This window comes from Anastrepha ludens, chromosome 6 (assembly GCF_028408465.1).
Source record: "Anastrepha ludens isolate Willacy chromosome 6, idAnaLude1.1, whole genome shotgun sequence".
Taxonomy (NCBI): Eukaryota; Metazoa; Arthropoda; class Insecta; order Diptera; family Tephritidae; genus Anastrepha; species Anastrepha ludens.
Window position 1 is genome coordinate 124,310,895 of NC_071502.1, and position 14,545 is coordinate 124,325,439.

General features: G+C 38.6%; 1 protein-coding gene across 1 annotated transcript in view; it reads right to left on the reverse strand.

Annotated features, from left to right (window-relative positions):
• The window catches only part of LOC128867290 (AF4/FMR2 family member lilli), a 93,248-nt gene that overhangs the window by 33,469 nt on the left and 45,234 nt on the right, over positions 1-14,545 (reverse strand). The window contains exon 4 of the mRNA XM_054108398.1: positions 11,040-11,166. Within this exon, the coding sequence (XP_053964373.1) occupies positions 11,040-11,166 (127 nt within the window). The remainder of the gene's footprint in view (positions 1-11,039; positions 11,167-14,545) is intronic.

The following is a 14,545-nucleotide window of genomic DNA, read 5'->3' on the forward strand; positions in this document are numbered from 1 at the left end:
AATATAAACAAAGCATCGGGGTGGAGTGGGCTTTCTGCTGCCCCAAAGAGCCTAAAAACAAATAACAAGTCTATCGGCAATTCCAGTAGCGTTGCAATTTCGATGCGCTTGCCCTTTGTCAGCCAAAATGTGCCTGCCTACAACAGCGAGTTGCATATAAAATGCACACAAAATGCATCAGTTGACCGTAAGTGTAGAAAAAATCGTCTTTTCAAAGCCAAAACGAAGCATATGAAGAAGGTCCACCAGGAAATTAAAGGAAAATCGTAAAAAAACTAGGCGACGCCTGACCAAGCAACAATGTTAAACCATCCCTGTCTTGTGGGCCAGCTGCCAAGTGTGGCGCGATGAAGGCTGAAATTTTTGCAATTAATGCCACCAAAGTGGCGCACTGTCTGGCAAGAGTGGCAAGCGGGTGTGTGCTGTGAAACTCAGCAACTCATTAAAAAATGAATCAGCGAAGCAAAATTGCAATTTATCTAAGTTTTTGCTTTTATTTTGGCAATTTTATGCACAACCCCTTCACACAGCCCTTGCTGGCTGATGCGTACATTTATTTCAGCAGCCATTCGCTGGGTTTGTGAAACCAAATATTCGGTGCTGCGTATGCCAACAGCATTTGACCGTAACGCGTTCAATTTTTCCAAAAATTCCTTTATTTTCGACCACCATTGGCGATCATATCGTTCGTTTTCAATGGAAGGGGTGGCCTCTACTCCACACACAGCCATTCACATTAGCAATTCCATCTTTATGCATCTCTGAATATGTAGTATGTAGGTGTGTGTAGTTGTTGTTGTTTTAAATTTTTTTTGCCGTGTTCGTTTTGTCGCTGGGCTCTGGTCACATGTGTTGTTTGCATGATAATTTCGCGGTGCACAGCCTAAAAGTATGTAATGCGCGCGCCAAAAAGGACACATTGAAAAGACGCCAGCACAGGATTTGCCCCATGCCACTTGCCTAGGTATTTCAGCATCTGTCTGGCACGTAAGTACATTCATTTAAGTACCACACCCAGCCTCTTTGTGCTTTCAAAAGCGGCTTTATCGTCAGTCGCTGCTGTTGATGCCATTTTTGGGTGCTGCATCCTGCTCTCTGTAGATTTTCGCAATAATTCAATTCATTTTCTATTTTTCGTTTTTACATTTTCGCTTCTCTCCAATTTTGTTTTTGCCACTTTTCAGTAAGCGTAGTCAAAACATTAAAAATTCGTAAAATAAAAATAAAAGCAATTAAATAGTAAAAGAAAATGAGACGAAATTGTGCTAAAAATGAAATAAAAGTAGACACCGAAAATTATTGCTGTTCAAATGGAGAGCCTAGTGACCAACGGCCCACACCAGCCAATACACTGGGCACGGTTAAATACACTCACCGCACCTCTCAACTTGGCCACGGCGCCCGCACTGAGTTGACCATTGCCAGCAGCCCTTAGCGCAACACCCATCCCTCTAGAACAAACAAAGCAAGTGTGCACGTTTTTCTACTGGACTGGTGAACATTTTACTGCTATAACATATATGAGTATGTATGTGTGTATGTAGTATATTCTTTGTTTTGTTTTGTGTCAGATTTTTCTTGCTTTTTCCTTGCGCTTCTCTCGATTTTTCGCGCGCCAAAAAAAATATGAAAAAGTAGCGCAATGGAGCACTCGCTGTGCCCAAAAGAGGTTTTCGTATGCGAATATAAAAAGAAATGCATTTTTTAGCTTTGCATACTTTTTGGACATATGTATGTATGTATATGGAAGGTAAGCATTTAGCGCGGCACATCATTTCCGCGGTGTGCGATAAAACGTAAGCAAGAAAATCGTACGTCAATTGAAAGAGATAGAGAAATGAAGCGAAGGTGCCCTGTTGATGAGAGAGAGGAGCTGTTTATGCAACGTTTTGGGGAAGGGAGCGAATCAGCAAAATAGAATAAGTCAAAGTCAAATTGATGTTCTGAGTATCTACAAAAGAGAATAATAAGTATAAGGGGGTTGCGTGAACAATTTTGATTTATTTTTACGACATTCATATATGGAAGGTTTGCGATGGTATTTTTTAGCTCAGATAAGAATGACAATATTTAGCTGTCTCAATACATGAGGCCGCCGTAGCCGAATGGGTTGGTGCGTGACTTCTATTCGGAATTCACAGAGAGAACGTTAGTTCGAGTCTCGGTGAAACACCAAAATTAAGAAAAACATTTTTCTAATAGCGGTCGCCCCTCGGCAAGCAATGGCAAACCTCCGAGTGTATTTCTGCCATGAAAAAGCTCCTTATAAAAATATCTGCATCAAGACACGCATGGAGACACGCCGAGGAGGAGCTCGGCCAAACACCCGAAAAGGGTGTACGCGTCAATTATATATACCTATATATAATACATTTCACACATTTTGCAATTGTCGTCCAAGAGTCTTTGGATAAAAAACTAATAACATTGCACACCATTTAAAATATATATTTTTAATTTTAGCATTTATTTATATTTAGTTTTCAATAATTAATAATAATTTCAATTGAGCCTAAATAACCTAAATGCATTCAAAATTAATTAAATCAATCAATTAAAATGTCTTTTATGGCCCTTCATACATTTCTAGTCAGAGGCTATATTTGGTCATTATAGGTGCACGCGGTAGAGCCTAGATACACTTTTAACTGATTTTCTAAAAGTTTTGCTAGTTCAGAATCCCTAAGGCACCGTTTTGAACTTGCAGAGATGAATGAGTCGGGTTTCTTTTTTAGCTAGATGAGAGCTATTGATATCGCTAATGATAGGTGGACAGCTAAGATGGCAACTGTGTTAGCATTTCTGTTCTGTTCAGCCATCATTAAGCGTTTAATGTCAGAACAACGCTTCCAAATTGTGGAAATTTACTTCGAAAAATAAAATAAATCGTGCTGAATAAATTTTTGTTCCCAAAAATCAATCAGCTATACATTGACATCTGGTTCCAAAAAAAGCGGCGCAACTTGCCATGCAGCGCGTTTAGCAATCAATTTATTGCAATATTCAAGCCATCATTGACGCCGCATTGCCAGATTTATTGGAAAAAGTAATTGAAAATTATATTAGATTGAACGAATGGGTCATGTAGCAGTCGACATATGGCGGATATGGTGTTAATTTCAACTATATTTCTGTCTTGTCATTTTCATATTTAGTTCTAACTATTAGGTAAGTAGTTTTAAGTAATAGTTTTATAAAGCTTAAAACAAAACGATTTGCTAGTTTGATTTTACCAGCGACCCAAACACATTCCCACTTCAGATACAGTAACTTCACGTCCTGTGTTTTGTGCATAATCCATCTGTGTGCAAAGGTGTATGTGAATTAAATCGCAGTATGGCAACTAACGTTCCGATATTCATCTATCTCGCCGTGCAGCCTGGAATTTTTTGATTGAGCAAGTGCACTTGATAATATTTTTCCCAAACATTTTCATACACTCGGTAAACTTCCATGCCTAAAAGTATTTCGGGTAATTACACCCATTTTTGCCACCTATCAAATCTCCACCGAATATCGAGCGATAAGCTTTGGTGCAGTCATGATTATACTTTTTTTTGGTTAGAGTTAAATTACAAAATTGTCACTTATCTAAAATTTCGCATTAACACCAACACTAAGTGAGCTGGGCACACGCATACACACTCACACATACACGAACAACTCCAAGTATTCGTATCGGAATTAATTCTATTTCCTATTGTAGAATCATATTTGTAAGTATGCATGTTGAAGCCTAAAGTTGGGTGCCAAATGCTTTGGTGGAGTCGCCACATACTCCCCACCACTACTCTACTTCCGCCACTGGCTATGTGGAAAATGAACGGAAAAAGGAGGGCTAAAACACGCGATGCGACCGGCGTCCAGGCGAAAAATAAAATCAAAACAAAAAGAAAATATCGTTTGTATAAACAACAACATACGTATGCAACACATAACAAAATTAAATGAGAAAAAAGTCTGAATGGATAAAAGCATGGCAGCAGCAAAGGAAACGCGCGCGAATGAAGATAAAAAGTTGTAAAACTGCAACGGATAAAAAGCGCAAATACAAAAGAAAAAACAAAAACACAACAAACACGAAATGTGAACAGGCGACGAATACAAGGAATAAAATAAAAACGTAAAAATACAACAACTATAGCAACAACTCCACTACGAAAACGAGCATTTTAAAGTAGGTAATAAAAAAATGAATTAACAGGAAGCATTGACAAGCGAACTGCCGCGAATGTCCGCGACGAGATAGACTTTGGTAGCAACCGGCAACCCGAGGATTCGCGTTAATGCTGCAAGAAGGCCATGATGAGGGCTGGCTGGCTGGTGGCACGTTAATGAACACAAGGAAAAAAGATTAAAAGTGTAAAAGAAGCAAAAAGAGAACTTGGAATTGAGTGCAAAACGAAATGTTGGAGAAAGGACGCGACAGGCCAGGCAGGCAGCGCGGCAGACAGTGCGCGCGCTTGCAATGTCAACTCAGTCCCTCGCTGGCACTGTAAGGTGGGAGAAAAGCGGCGCGCCGCAGCCGCCAAACAATAGCGTAGCTACACCCAGTCGGCCAGCCACCCTCGCGATGAAGTGCACGAACGCGCAGCCAACAAATCGCTGGGGAATAAACGATTGTTTGCTTGGTTTGCACAACTGGCTGGGTGCTACATACTTGAGGAATTGTGGGCATGAGCAATTGGAAGCTAGAAGGGGGGAAGTGTGAACCCAAATGGGGTTTGGTGAGTAGAGTAAGGCAGCGCTAAGCGCCAGTTGTAGACTACAAAAAACAAGCTACTAACTGACCACTGCCGCCTCCCGCCAAACACAGTAGTCTATACCACTTGGCGGCCGATTGAATTACAAACTCTAGTCGCGCATTCACTCCTTCGCAATGCCACCTCGTCACATCCTTCCCCTTCCACTTGCACTCACTTAGCCACTCAAGCGCCGCGCGGGCACGACTTTCCATCATCATCATCAATATCATCCATTTCTACCTCAGCTTCATCCCTTAAAAAGTTTTCCATTTACCAGCATAGCTGGTCACTGCCAAGCGGCCGCCGATGACGATGTCTACGACGCATCTCATTTTTTATATTTTCTTGCCTTCTGGGTTGGGAAGGCATTTAAAAAATTTTCTTCCTTTTTACTTTATTTTTTCAAATTTTTTGTTTGCTCTGCTTTTGTGCGTTTTCCCCGACAGTTTTTCTCATTTTCTCAAGCATATTTTTCACGCCGCGCTTGCTTGCTGGCGTTTTTCTAGGATTTTCTTTTTTCCGCGTACGGCTGCCAGCTTCAACTTTCTGACTGCCTGGTCAGTGGCCGGCCACAGTTATTCTTTCTCGTTCATTGAACGACTGTCCGAGCTGGACATTTTTTGCGATAGGCTGGACAATAACAGCTGGATGTTGGGACGTTTTAAAGTGAGAGAATTGAGGTGCTTGTCCAGTGGCAATGCAAGTGGACACTGACTTAGGTGGACGACCAGACACAGCCACTCAAAAAAGTTATTCCTATAGTCGAATCGCGTCAAGTATTGAGTGGATGACACCGAACGGGTGATCGCGCGCAATCGGACTATATTTTCTTACTTCTATTTTTCGTCTACCCTAGTTGAGGGAATGGTTTTGGGTAGCTGGTCACTCGCAAATGCGTCTACGCAATTTTTTGTTTCTCCGTTCACAAATTCAAGGCAGTAGGCTCCATCGTGGGGGTGTGCTTTTACAAATTGTTGGCATGGTTGCATGGAGTTGGTCACTATAGCTCATTCCTCACTCCGCTATATGCGCCATGCCACCCAATTTGTTGTCATTGAAATGCAAATACATTTTTTTTTGTCTGCTCTTCTTTTGAATTTTTTTAACGCTCTTTTCTTTTATTTAGCGTCCGCTCGCCCGAGTTCGCTTATGTTTGTTGGTAAGCTTGCTTCTCACTTTTGCTTTTTTTCCGTGGCCGCTCGATGATTGTTGGCTGTGGAAATGGCAATGGTGCGCCCCATTGTGTTTACACATTTTTTCAGCTGCTGTTTCATCGAGTTTTTTATTTCGAAAATAAAAGTAAAAGCGCCCCAGTTTTTTCCCTATTTGGAGCGCGCATTTTTTTTGCGCCTCCAATTCCGATTCGGCCAGCATTCTTTCCCTTCTTTCCCATTCTTCCGCTGCTATTCAACAGACATTTTTCAGGTTTTGCAGTTTGACTTCTTGCCCGTGCACCTTTGTTTGGTTGGTTGCTGCGTCCACTACTGCTGGGCAATTTTGCTTCATTGGTTTTGTTCCGTTGTGAGTTATCATTTTTGTTATTTTTCTTTTTTAATTTGTATATTCTTTATTCTGCGCTGTTTTACGAATCAAAATATTTCGCTCGGCAGTTGGTGCTTTACTGCCTCTGACTGTACACCCTTTGACGCTGATACCGAAATTTATTGTCACCCCACCGCAGCTGCTCATATTTTTTTGTGCCAGCGAGTGGTCAGCGGATTTGCCTCGATGGGTTCTGTGCTTCTATGACCATCGAAATTCGACTGGACACTGCTCTAGCTGAGTGTAAATCTATTTGGTTGAAGTGTGCAAGAATGAAAATGGGTTTGAAGGTAAGAAAAATGAGAAGTGAAAATCTCTCAACATTTTATAAACTATTCATAGGCAGACGGAGGTTAGCTTGGTACATCGAGTGTATTTGCTATATTGCCTATTAGCTCGACGGTTATGAGTCCATTCTTTATTTCTTCTATGTATTAAAAACATACAAAATGTGGGTTTTCAGAGCAAACTATTTTTTTTTTTATTGCTTAAAATGAATTGAATGAATTATGTCATATAAAAAATCATATAAATTTTACAAAAAATGGAATCTATTCAATAGACCCCTATAAATAAAAAATAAAACAAAGCTCATAGCAAGCTGCCGCAGCCAAAAGAAAGCATTAAAAAGGATAGGAATTACCGTAATCGTTAATATAAAAGTGTCTCCAAAAAACACAAAATAAAAAACAGGCACAAAAACTTACGGCGAAACAAAAAATTGAAGAGGACGTGCAAATTTTAACATTGCGCCTTGAAGTAGGCAACAAAAGTGGGGAAACCTCGCTTGCACAACCAAAATGCCTGTGCTTAAAGCAAGCAAACTCAAAACAAATACAACTCATATGCGATTACGATTTCGCATAGCGCTCGTCGCCCCTTCAACCTTCCCCTCGCATTCCGTTATATGAATTTGTATTTGTGTTTGTGATGCAACTGTTTTGTCCTATTTTGTTTTGCTTTTTCGTTATCCAACATCCAATTGCAATGCCTAAGAGTCTTCTTCATTTTTTAGATCAGAGCTGTGCCACACGCCCTCACACACTCACCGGTTTTTATGCCGTATTTTCAAGTGCCCCATCTCGCCCATTCTGCGCCGCTCCGTTAGTTGCAGCCATTGACCACTTACTTGTTGTGCTTATTGCATGCTCCTCTACATATGTGGCATGCGGCATGTTGCAAGTGGCATGTGCGTGTGCAATGCTCAAGTTTTAATTTTCTTTTATTCTTTTGTAGCGCCACCCAATTGCTGATAACGTGTATACACACTATACATGTTTGTTTTTGTTTTTATTTTTGCTTTTGTTTTGATTCTTATTCCTTTCCTCTCTACTACCACACACATGCTTGCACCCTCTATAGGCGCGTGTTTATTTTCTTCTTTCGTGTCTATTTTGTTTTGCTTTTCGTAGTTGCTTTTTAGGCGCAGTACAAATTTTCGCTGATTTCTTATTCTATTTTTTCAATTAATTTTCATCAAACGTGTGTAAAGATATGTGGAGGTAAAAGGACATATCGCGCATGCTACATGCCACCTGCCGGCGAGCAAGTTCCCCATGTTGCTGGTATTTGTGTGGGTAAGTGTGTGTGACTAAGAAAATGAAAAAGTTTGCGCGGTAAAGGCTTTGCCAGTCAACCATTCCAGAAGTTTCCATTGCAATATATTTTCCAATTCCATTCTGACCAACGCTTGTCAGTGTGAAGTTGGCTGGGCAGGCTGTGCCCGGGAATGTCGCTGCTGATTGGTGGAGCTCCGTTGTTTTCAATGTGCCTCTCGTTATATGTGAGTGTGTGTGCATAAGGTAGAGCTTCCGCTTAAGTGTTCATTTCATTTTGGTGCTTTTCGATTTTTTCTGTTTCGCATACAATTTTTTTAAATATTTATTAAGCCTCCACAGAAATATTGCGTCTGCTTTGAGACTTGGATTTTTTAGATTTTTATTTTTGAATTGTGGAGGCGAGTGCCATTTTTTCTTTTTTGACAATATGCACAGTGATAAAAGCCAACAACATAATCTGCTCTTCCAGGACGAAGGTGTAGTGTATGAGAAAAGTGGACGTCATGCAGGACAGACAAGTTTTCTATTTCTCTATGTTAGGGAATAAGAAAAAGTCGCAGGGAGCCAGATCGGGTGAATACAGAGGGTACGGCAGTAATTCATAACGCAATTCATGTAGTTTAGCGGCGACAGCTCCGGATGAATGTGTTGGTGCGTCATCGTGGTGAAGTAGCACCTTCTTTTTCGTTCCTCTAGTATTGTCAGTTCTTCCTTTTTCTAAAAACTCTTGAGGATGACGCCGTTCGTATTCCAAAAAATCGTCGCCATGACCTTTTCGGCCGATGGAACTGTCTTCGCCATCTTAGGAGCAGATTCACCGTTGTTTTGAATGTTTCTTAGTTTCTGGTGTGTAATGATGAATCCAGGTTTCGTTAACGGTGACAACTCAACGCAAAAATTCCTTCGGAACACTACTTCGAAGTTGACAGCCGCCTCCTCTTGTTGTTGCTTGTGAGCAATCGCGGCACCCATCGGACCGACAATTTTTTCATCGCCATTCCGGTCGACACACCCATGACCTCTGGTACTTCACACACTTATGTTCGTCGATCAGCAAGAATTATGTCGTAGACTTTTTGAATGGGACTTTATATTTGGCTTTAGTGAGCAGAGATTTCTTGATAGGCATTACAAATTCCTAAGATTAGAACTTATAAGTTTTGGCTTCAAGAATCGAAAATTCTCTAAACTCTGCTAAAATGTTTCGGTATTCCATATTTCATTTATTTTCGTCCTTCATTAGTTATTTTAAGATGTTTTTATCCGAACTATGAACATGAAAATTATTTTGAGTAATAAAATAGAATCAAACCACGTCAAGTGGGCCCCGAATTTTCCATCAAATTCCCGATTTTAAAATCAAATGCATTTTTGGATAGAGAATTTATCACATAATAATTGCTGTGAATAGTTTTTTTTTAATTTCGCTTTATGTCTATGTTATTAACAATTGAATTTTTTTGCATGATATTCTTGTAAAATCAATATCTCAGAAACTACAATAGATAATTTGATGAAATTTATTTCGGTAATCGAAAAATGTTTACTCTATCGATGTAACGTGTATACAATGTGTATTAGTTAAAAAAATAGTTTTTAACAACAATTTTTTATAAACAATCGCAATTATTTTTGCGTTCTTCACGCTGTAAATGGACAATAGTACAGTCAGATTAAGCGCACAATGCTCACCTTTAATAATCTGTAAAAAAACTTTGTTCATCCAATCCGTTCTGAAGATATCGAATTTTTTGTCAAACTGTGTAAAGTTTTGATATGCAGTATAGTCTGGTGCAACGCGCCGCGCTTCCCAGTTGGCCTTGCATTGTCCCATGGGATCATCCGCTAAAACGTATAGCACTTAGAGAAGATATAAAAAAAGATTAAACATTCAAAAATGAGGTGTTTCATTGCTAGAATTTTTATTACATACATCCATATCTACATGAAAGCATACAAAATTTAATTAGTAATAATATTCTCGAAACAAGATGTGCCCTCGGAGAAGATTTTACTTCGAACCTTTTTGTTACTTGCAGGTCCGAAGTGATGAAATTGCCGCGTTTTTTTTGATAGCATTGCCTCATTGACGCGTTTGGAATTTTTTTTTCCTGTGCATCATGATCTTTTTGCGAACAAAAAACAAAATCTATCGATTTAAACGCATCTTTGGCCAACTCGAAAAGAACTTTAGCATCGCGAATATGATTTCCAACAACACGCTGCATACTTGCTTTTACTGCTCCGCCGACCCCATCGCACGCTCCCTTGCCATGGGAAGTCGCGAAGAAATTCCTTTCGGCTTCGATTCCGTAATCTTTTTTGTGGTAATATAGGTTCAAAAAGTTAGATTTATTCTTGTACTGCGATGCATCTCCATCAGAAAAATAAGAAAACTTTTTTATATTTCTGAATCCAAATTTGCTTTCTAGATACTTAACAAATCTTGTGTTGAATAAGTGAACCGAACTTGTATCGTGGGCTATTTTTTCAGAAATGATAACAAAGCTTAAATGATGCTGTTTACCATCGATATAAAAGTAAATTACATACGGGTGAATGGTCACTTCGGTATTTGACCAGTGATGAGCTTGGATCGCATCTTGCACTTGAATTGTGTAGTTTTCTGCAAAATCTAACGTGACAACGAGTTCCCCATCACTTGTAGTATTTTTTTTTCAACGAAGTAAGTTGCTTGGGCTTTTGATAAAAAGTCGTGCTTTAACACGGATGCTAAATCTTCACTTAACTTTTTCAAAAACTCAGCTATCTTATCCGTCGTTTGTACTATATCACAGCTGCAAAAAAAGTGTACAAGAAATTGCACTACTAATTCATTTAAAATTTTTTAGTTACCGATCAGTGTTGATCCATTGAGTAAACGTGACTTCTTCAACGTTATTTTCAGTCAATATTTTTTGCAGTTCATCAATGATCGGGGCCACTCCAGGACATTTTTTACATTCCCCAAAATAACAAACTGACGTTGAATTTTTGCACACAGAACGCTTTATGTAATCATGTAAAGTAGACTTTATACTCTCCACAAATGCTGAATCCAAAATCTTTTTCCTTGTTGAATATTTACTCTCGCTGTATATTCATTTTTTTTCGTTGATGATTTCTGCTATTATCTCTTTGACATTCATACCACTTAATTTTGAAAAACATCGTTTTTTTATTTACGGCTTACCAAGTTCCTGTAAAATATTGTTAACATTTTCTAATTTCAGGTCATTCTGAATTTCCTGGTTTTCAAAAGTAGCTTCACTATCCGAACAGCCTTCAATTTTACATTTGTCAATTTCCTCACTTCGAACCTGCAAGTAACAAAAAGGTTCGAAGTAAAATCTTCTCCGAGGGCACATCTTGTTTTGAGAGTATTATTACTAATTAAATTTTGTATGCTTTCATGTAGATATGGATGTATGTAATAAAAATTCTACTAATGAAACACCTCATTTTTGAATCTTTAATACTTTTTTATATCTTCTCTAAGTGCTATACGTTTTAGCGGATGATCCCATGGGACAATGCAAGGCCAACTGGGAAGCGCGGCGCGTTGCACCAGACTATACTGCGCATCAAAACTTTACACAATTTGACAAAAAATTCGATATCTTCAGAACGGATTGGATGAACAAAGTTTTTTTACAGATTATTAAAGGTGAGCATTGTGCGCTTAATCTGACTATTGTCGATTTACAGCGTGAAGAACGCAAAAATAACTGGGATTGTTTATAAAAAATTATTTGTTAAAAACTATTGTTTCAACAAATACACATTGTATGAACGTTACATCGATAGAGTAAACATTTTTCGGTAACCGAAATAAATTTCATCAAATTATTAATTGTAGTTTCTGAGATATTGATTTTACAAGAATATCATGCAAAAAATTCAGTTGTTAATAACATAAACGAAAAGCGAAATAAAAAAACACTATTCACAGCAATTATTATGTTGTAAATTCTCTATCCAAAAATGCATTTGATTTTAAAATCGGGAATTTGATGGAAAATTCGGGGCCCACTTGACATGGTTTGACTTAATAACATTTTTAAAAATAAAATAAAAAACAACAACCATCTGCCCTTCGGAGTCGGCTTAAAATCGGAGGTGGAACAACAGCAAGACGCACACTAGAAATAGGAAAAGATGCTCGGTCAAATATCCAAAAAGGGTGTAAGCACATATTTGAATAACTTTTCCAAACTCTTTAAACTCATTTTTTTAAGACTGTTTTCTCAACCAAATTCGAACTTTATATTCCAAAAGGATTACCGATCTCTCAAGCACTTACTAAGCTAAACCGCGGCTATATTTAAAGGCTGGTTGATATGCCCCTTTCAGTTTGGGTTCAGAGTGTTTTGTTCAAAGTGTAGTTCTCAAGAAAATTACTGGTGTATTGCCGAGGCTTCATAATTGAGGCGATTTCTTGTAAGGTGGTCCATGTAAAATGTAAAATTTAATAATTCTGAAATTGATTCAAAGCTGAGTTTTTTAGGGTGAAATATTTTCGCTTCTTTTTAAAATCTTTTTTACTTCTTTTTAATTTTAGGATAAATTATAGTTTTAAACATTTTTTTTTTACTTTTACTCTAATATCACTAAGACATATGTAGGTCCATTTACAATTTTTATACCATTTCCAGTAATATGCAAATTTTATTAAATGCATCAAAGCTAACCTTAATAGTCCATTTATTCAGAAAAATAATTAATAATAGATTTGTATGCGATTATTAGTTATGCCGAAGGACATCTTTGCGGGTTATGCAAAACCAAGTAGCGCATTCTAATGGCTACACCCAAATGTTAGTGTCAGCTTCAATGACAGAAATGAATAGTTATATCCACTGCATTTGGCACCAGAGGCAAAGCCTTACAGCAAACTGAATTACGCCCGCAAAAAAAGAAGCTTAGCAGCAAGAATATGGAAAATAATGCATTCGACTAACTTCTACTACGAAAGTAATTACTCATTAAGGGCTATTACCCAGCAAAAGAAAGGGGGCGTGCACAACCACAAAAATAGGGTTGGCGAGTATGAAAATAATATCGAAAAAATATATGTGTAAATAACAAGAACAACGAGCGGGTAAAACAACAGAACAGTTATATGTGGTAGTAGATGTATTAGTGAAAATGTTGGCTGTAGGCGGCTGGCGCAAGAAAATTGCATTTCCATATGCTTTTATAATAATTCACTTTGTTAAATGTGTTTCTGTTGCCTTCTGTTGTTTTTGTGCTCGTGGTGAAATGCTTACATGGCATGACGTGGCGCGCCGCGGCTAAAAGACGCACAAGTCTGAGCAATAATTGTAGGAGCGAATTTAATTACACGACGCCATGCACTTAAACGCAATCGACTTATGCAATATACACGCATACACCCTTACAATAACTGCATTAGAAATTAGCTAACTGCTTTTGAGCTCCTTCATCACCTTGCTACTCGAACGAGTGCACGCGCGGCTGCTTACTTGCCACGACTTGGTTGGTTTGCCTTCCACCTTCTTAGCAATTCCACACTATCTCATGCCGTCTGTCTTTCCAGCTGTCACTTAGCCTGAAGGAGCCTACTTTGACTTGACATTTTGCATTAGCCGCAAGTGTAATTGATAACTTGGAAATTTATTCGCCATTTTACGAGCAGTTTTGTGCTCACATGCAACGTGGCAGTTGTAGCGTGCGAAATGTACATATGTATGTATGTGTGTATGTAGGAGGCGAGTAATATAGACATTTTTAATCAAGTTAAGGGAAATATTTTATTGATTAATGCAGCCTTGAGCGGCTCATACCCAGGCTGGTATTTTTGCTTAATAGTGAAGGGGGATAGTGAAATCGCAGCAAAGGTAAAAACTAGCGGAGGCCATAAGGTATTGGTTACTTGCAGCCTACCATACATTTAATTTTTTCCTACTCCAAGTATGTATGAGAGTTTATTGTTTTCTAAAAATATAAACCGTCTTCGTCAACCACTACAATAGATTCATTCCCGCCATTAATTATGTGATGTTTTCCTTTAATGTGCCGCACTTGCTTTTGTTATGGGCTAATAAACTTAAAATAATGCAGTTCATCAACGCCTACTTGTCACCATTTCCTCTCTTCACACAAAAGTACACTCCCACATACACACACACATACACACAAGCAGCTAATCAATTAGCTTAGCTTAGAACAAAATTGACATTCTCGTTGCATAAATGCTACTTTTCCACAACGAACAAAAAACGCAATAAGTACGTTTGGCGCAATGTGCATGTGTGTATGTGTGTGAGCGAACCAGTGAATTGGTGTGAATGTGCGCTTGTGTATAGCACATCCAGCTGTATCTCATCAATTTTTACCAGCCCCGACTTTGACTGGCTTTGTGGCTATTACCGAGCTAGCAATCGTCTTTCGCCTTCATTACATGTCATGCCACTCTGCCACCTTTCCACGCCCAACTACTGCTTGCTTGCTTGCTTGCAACACATTCAATTAGCCTCATTAAAAAGTTATGAGCCTACAACTAAAACAATCGCAACTATCGACAAAAACGAAAACTGCAACAAAAACAACGGTAACAAGGACACATTAAGCCAACAGTCAACTAAGTATACAGCATTTAATGAATGTATGTATGAGTATAGGTTATGGTTATAGGTGTGTATGTTTGTATGTCTGTGCACACATGCATTCATGCTC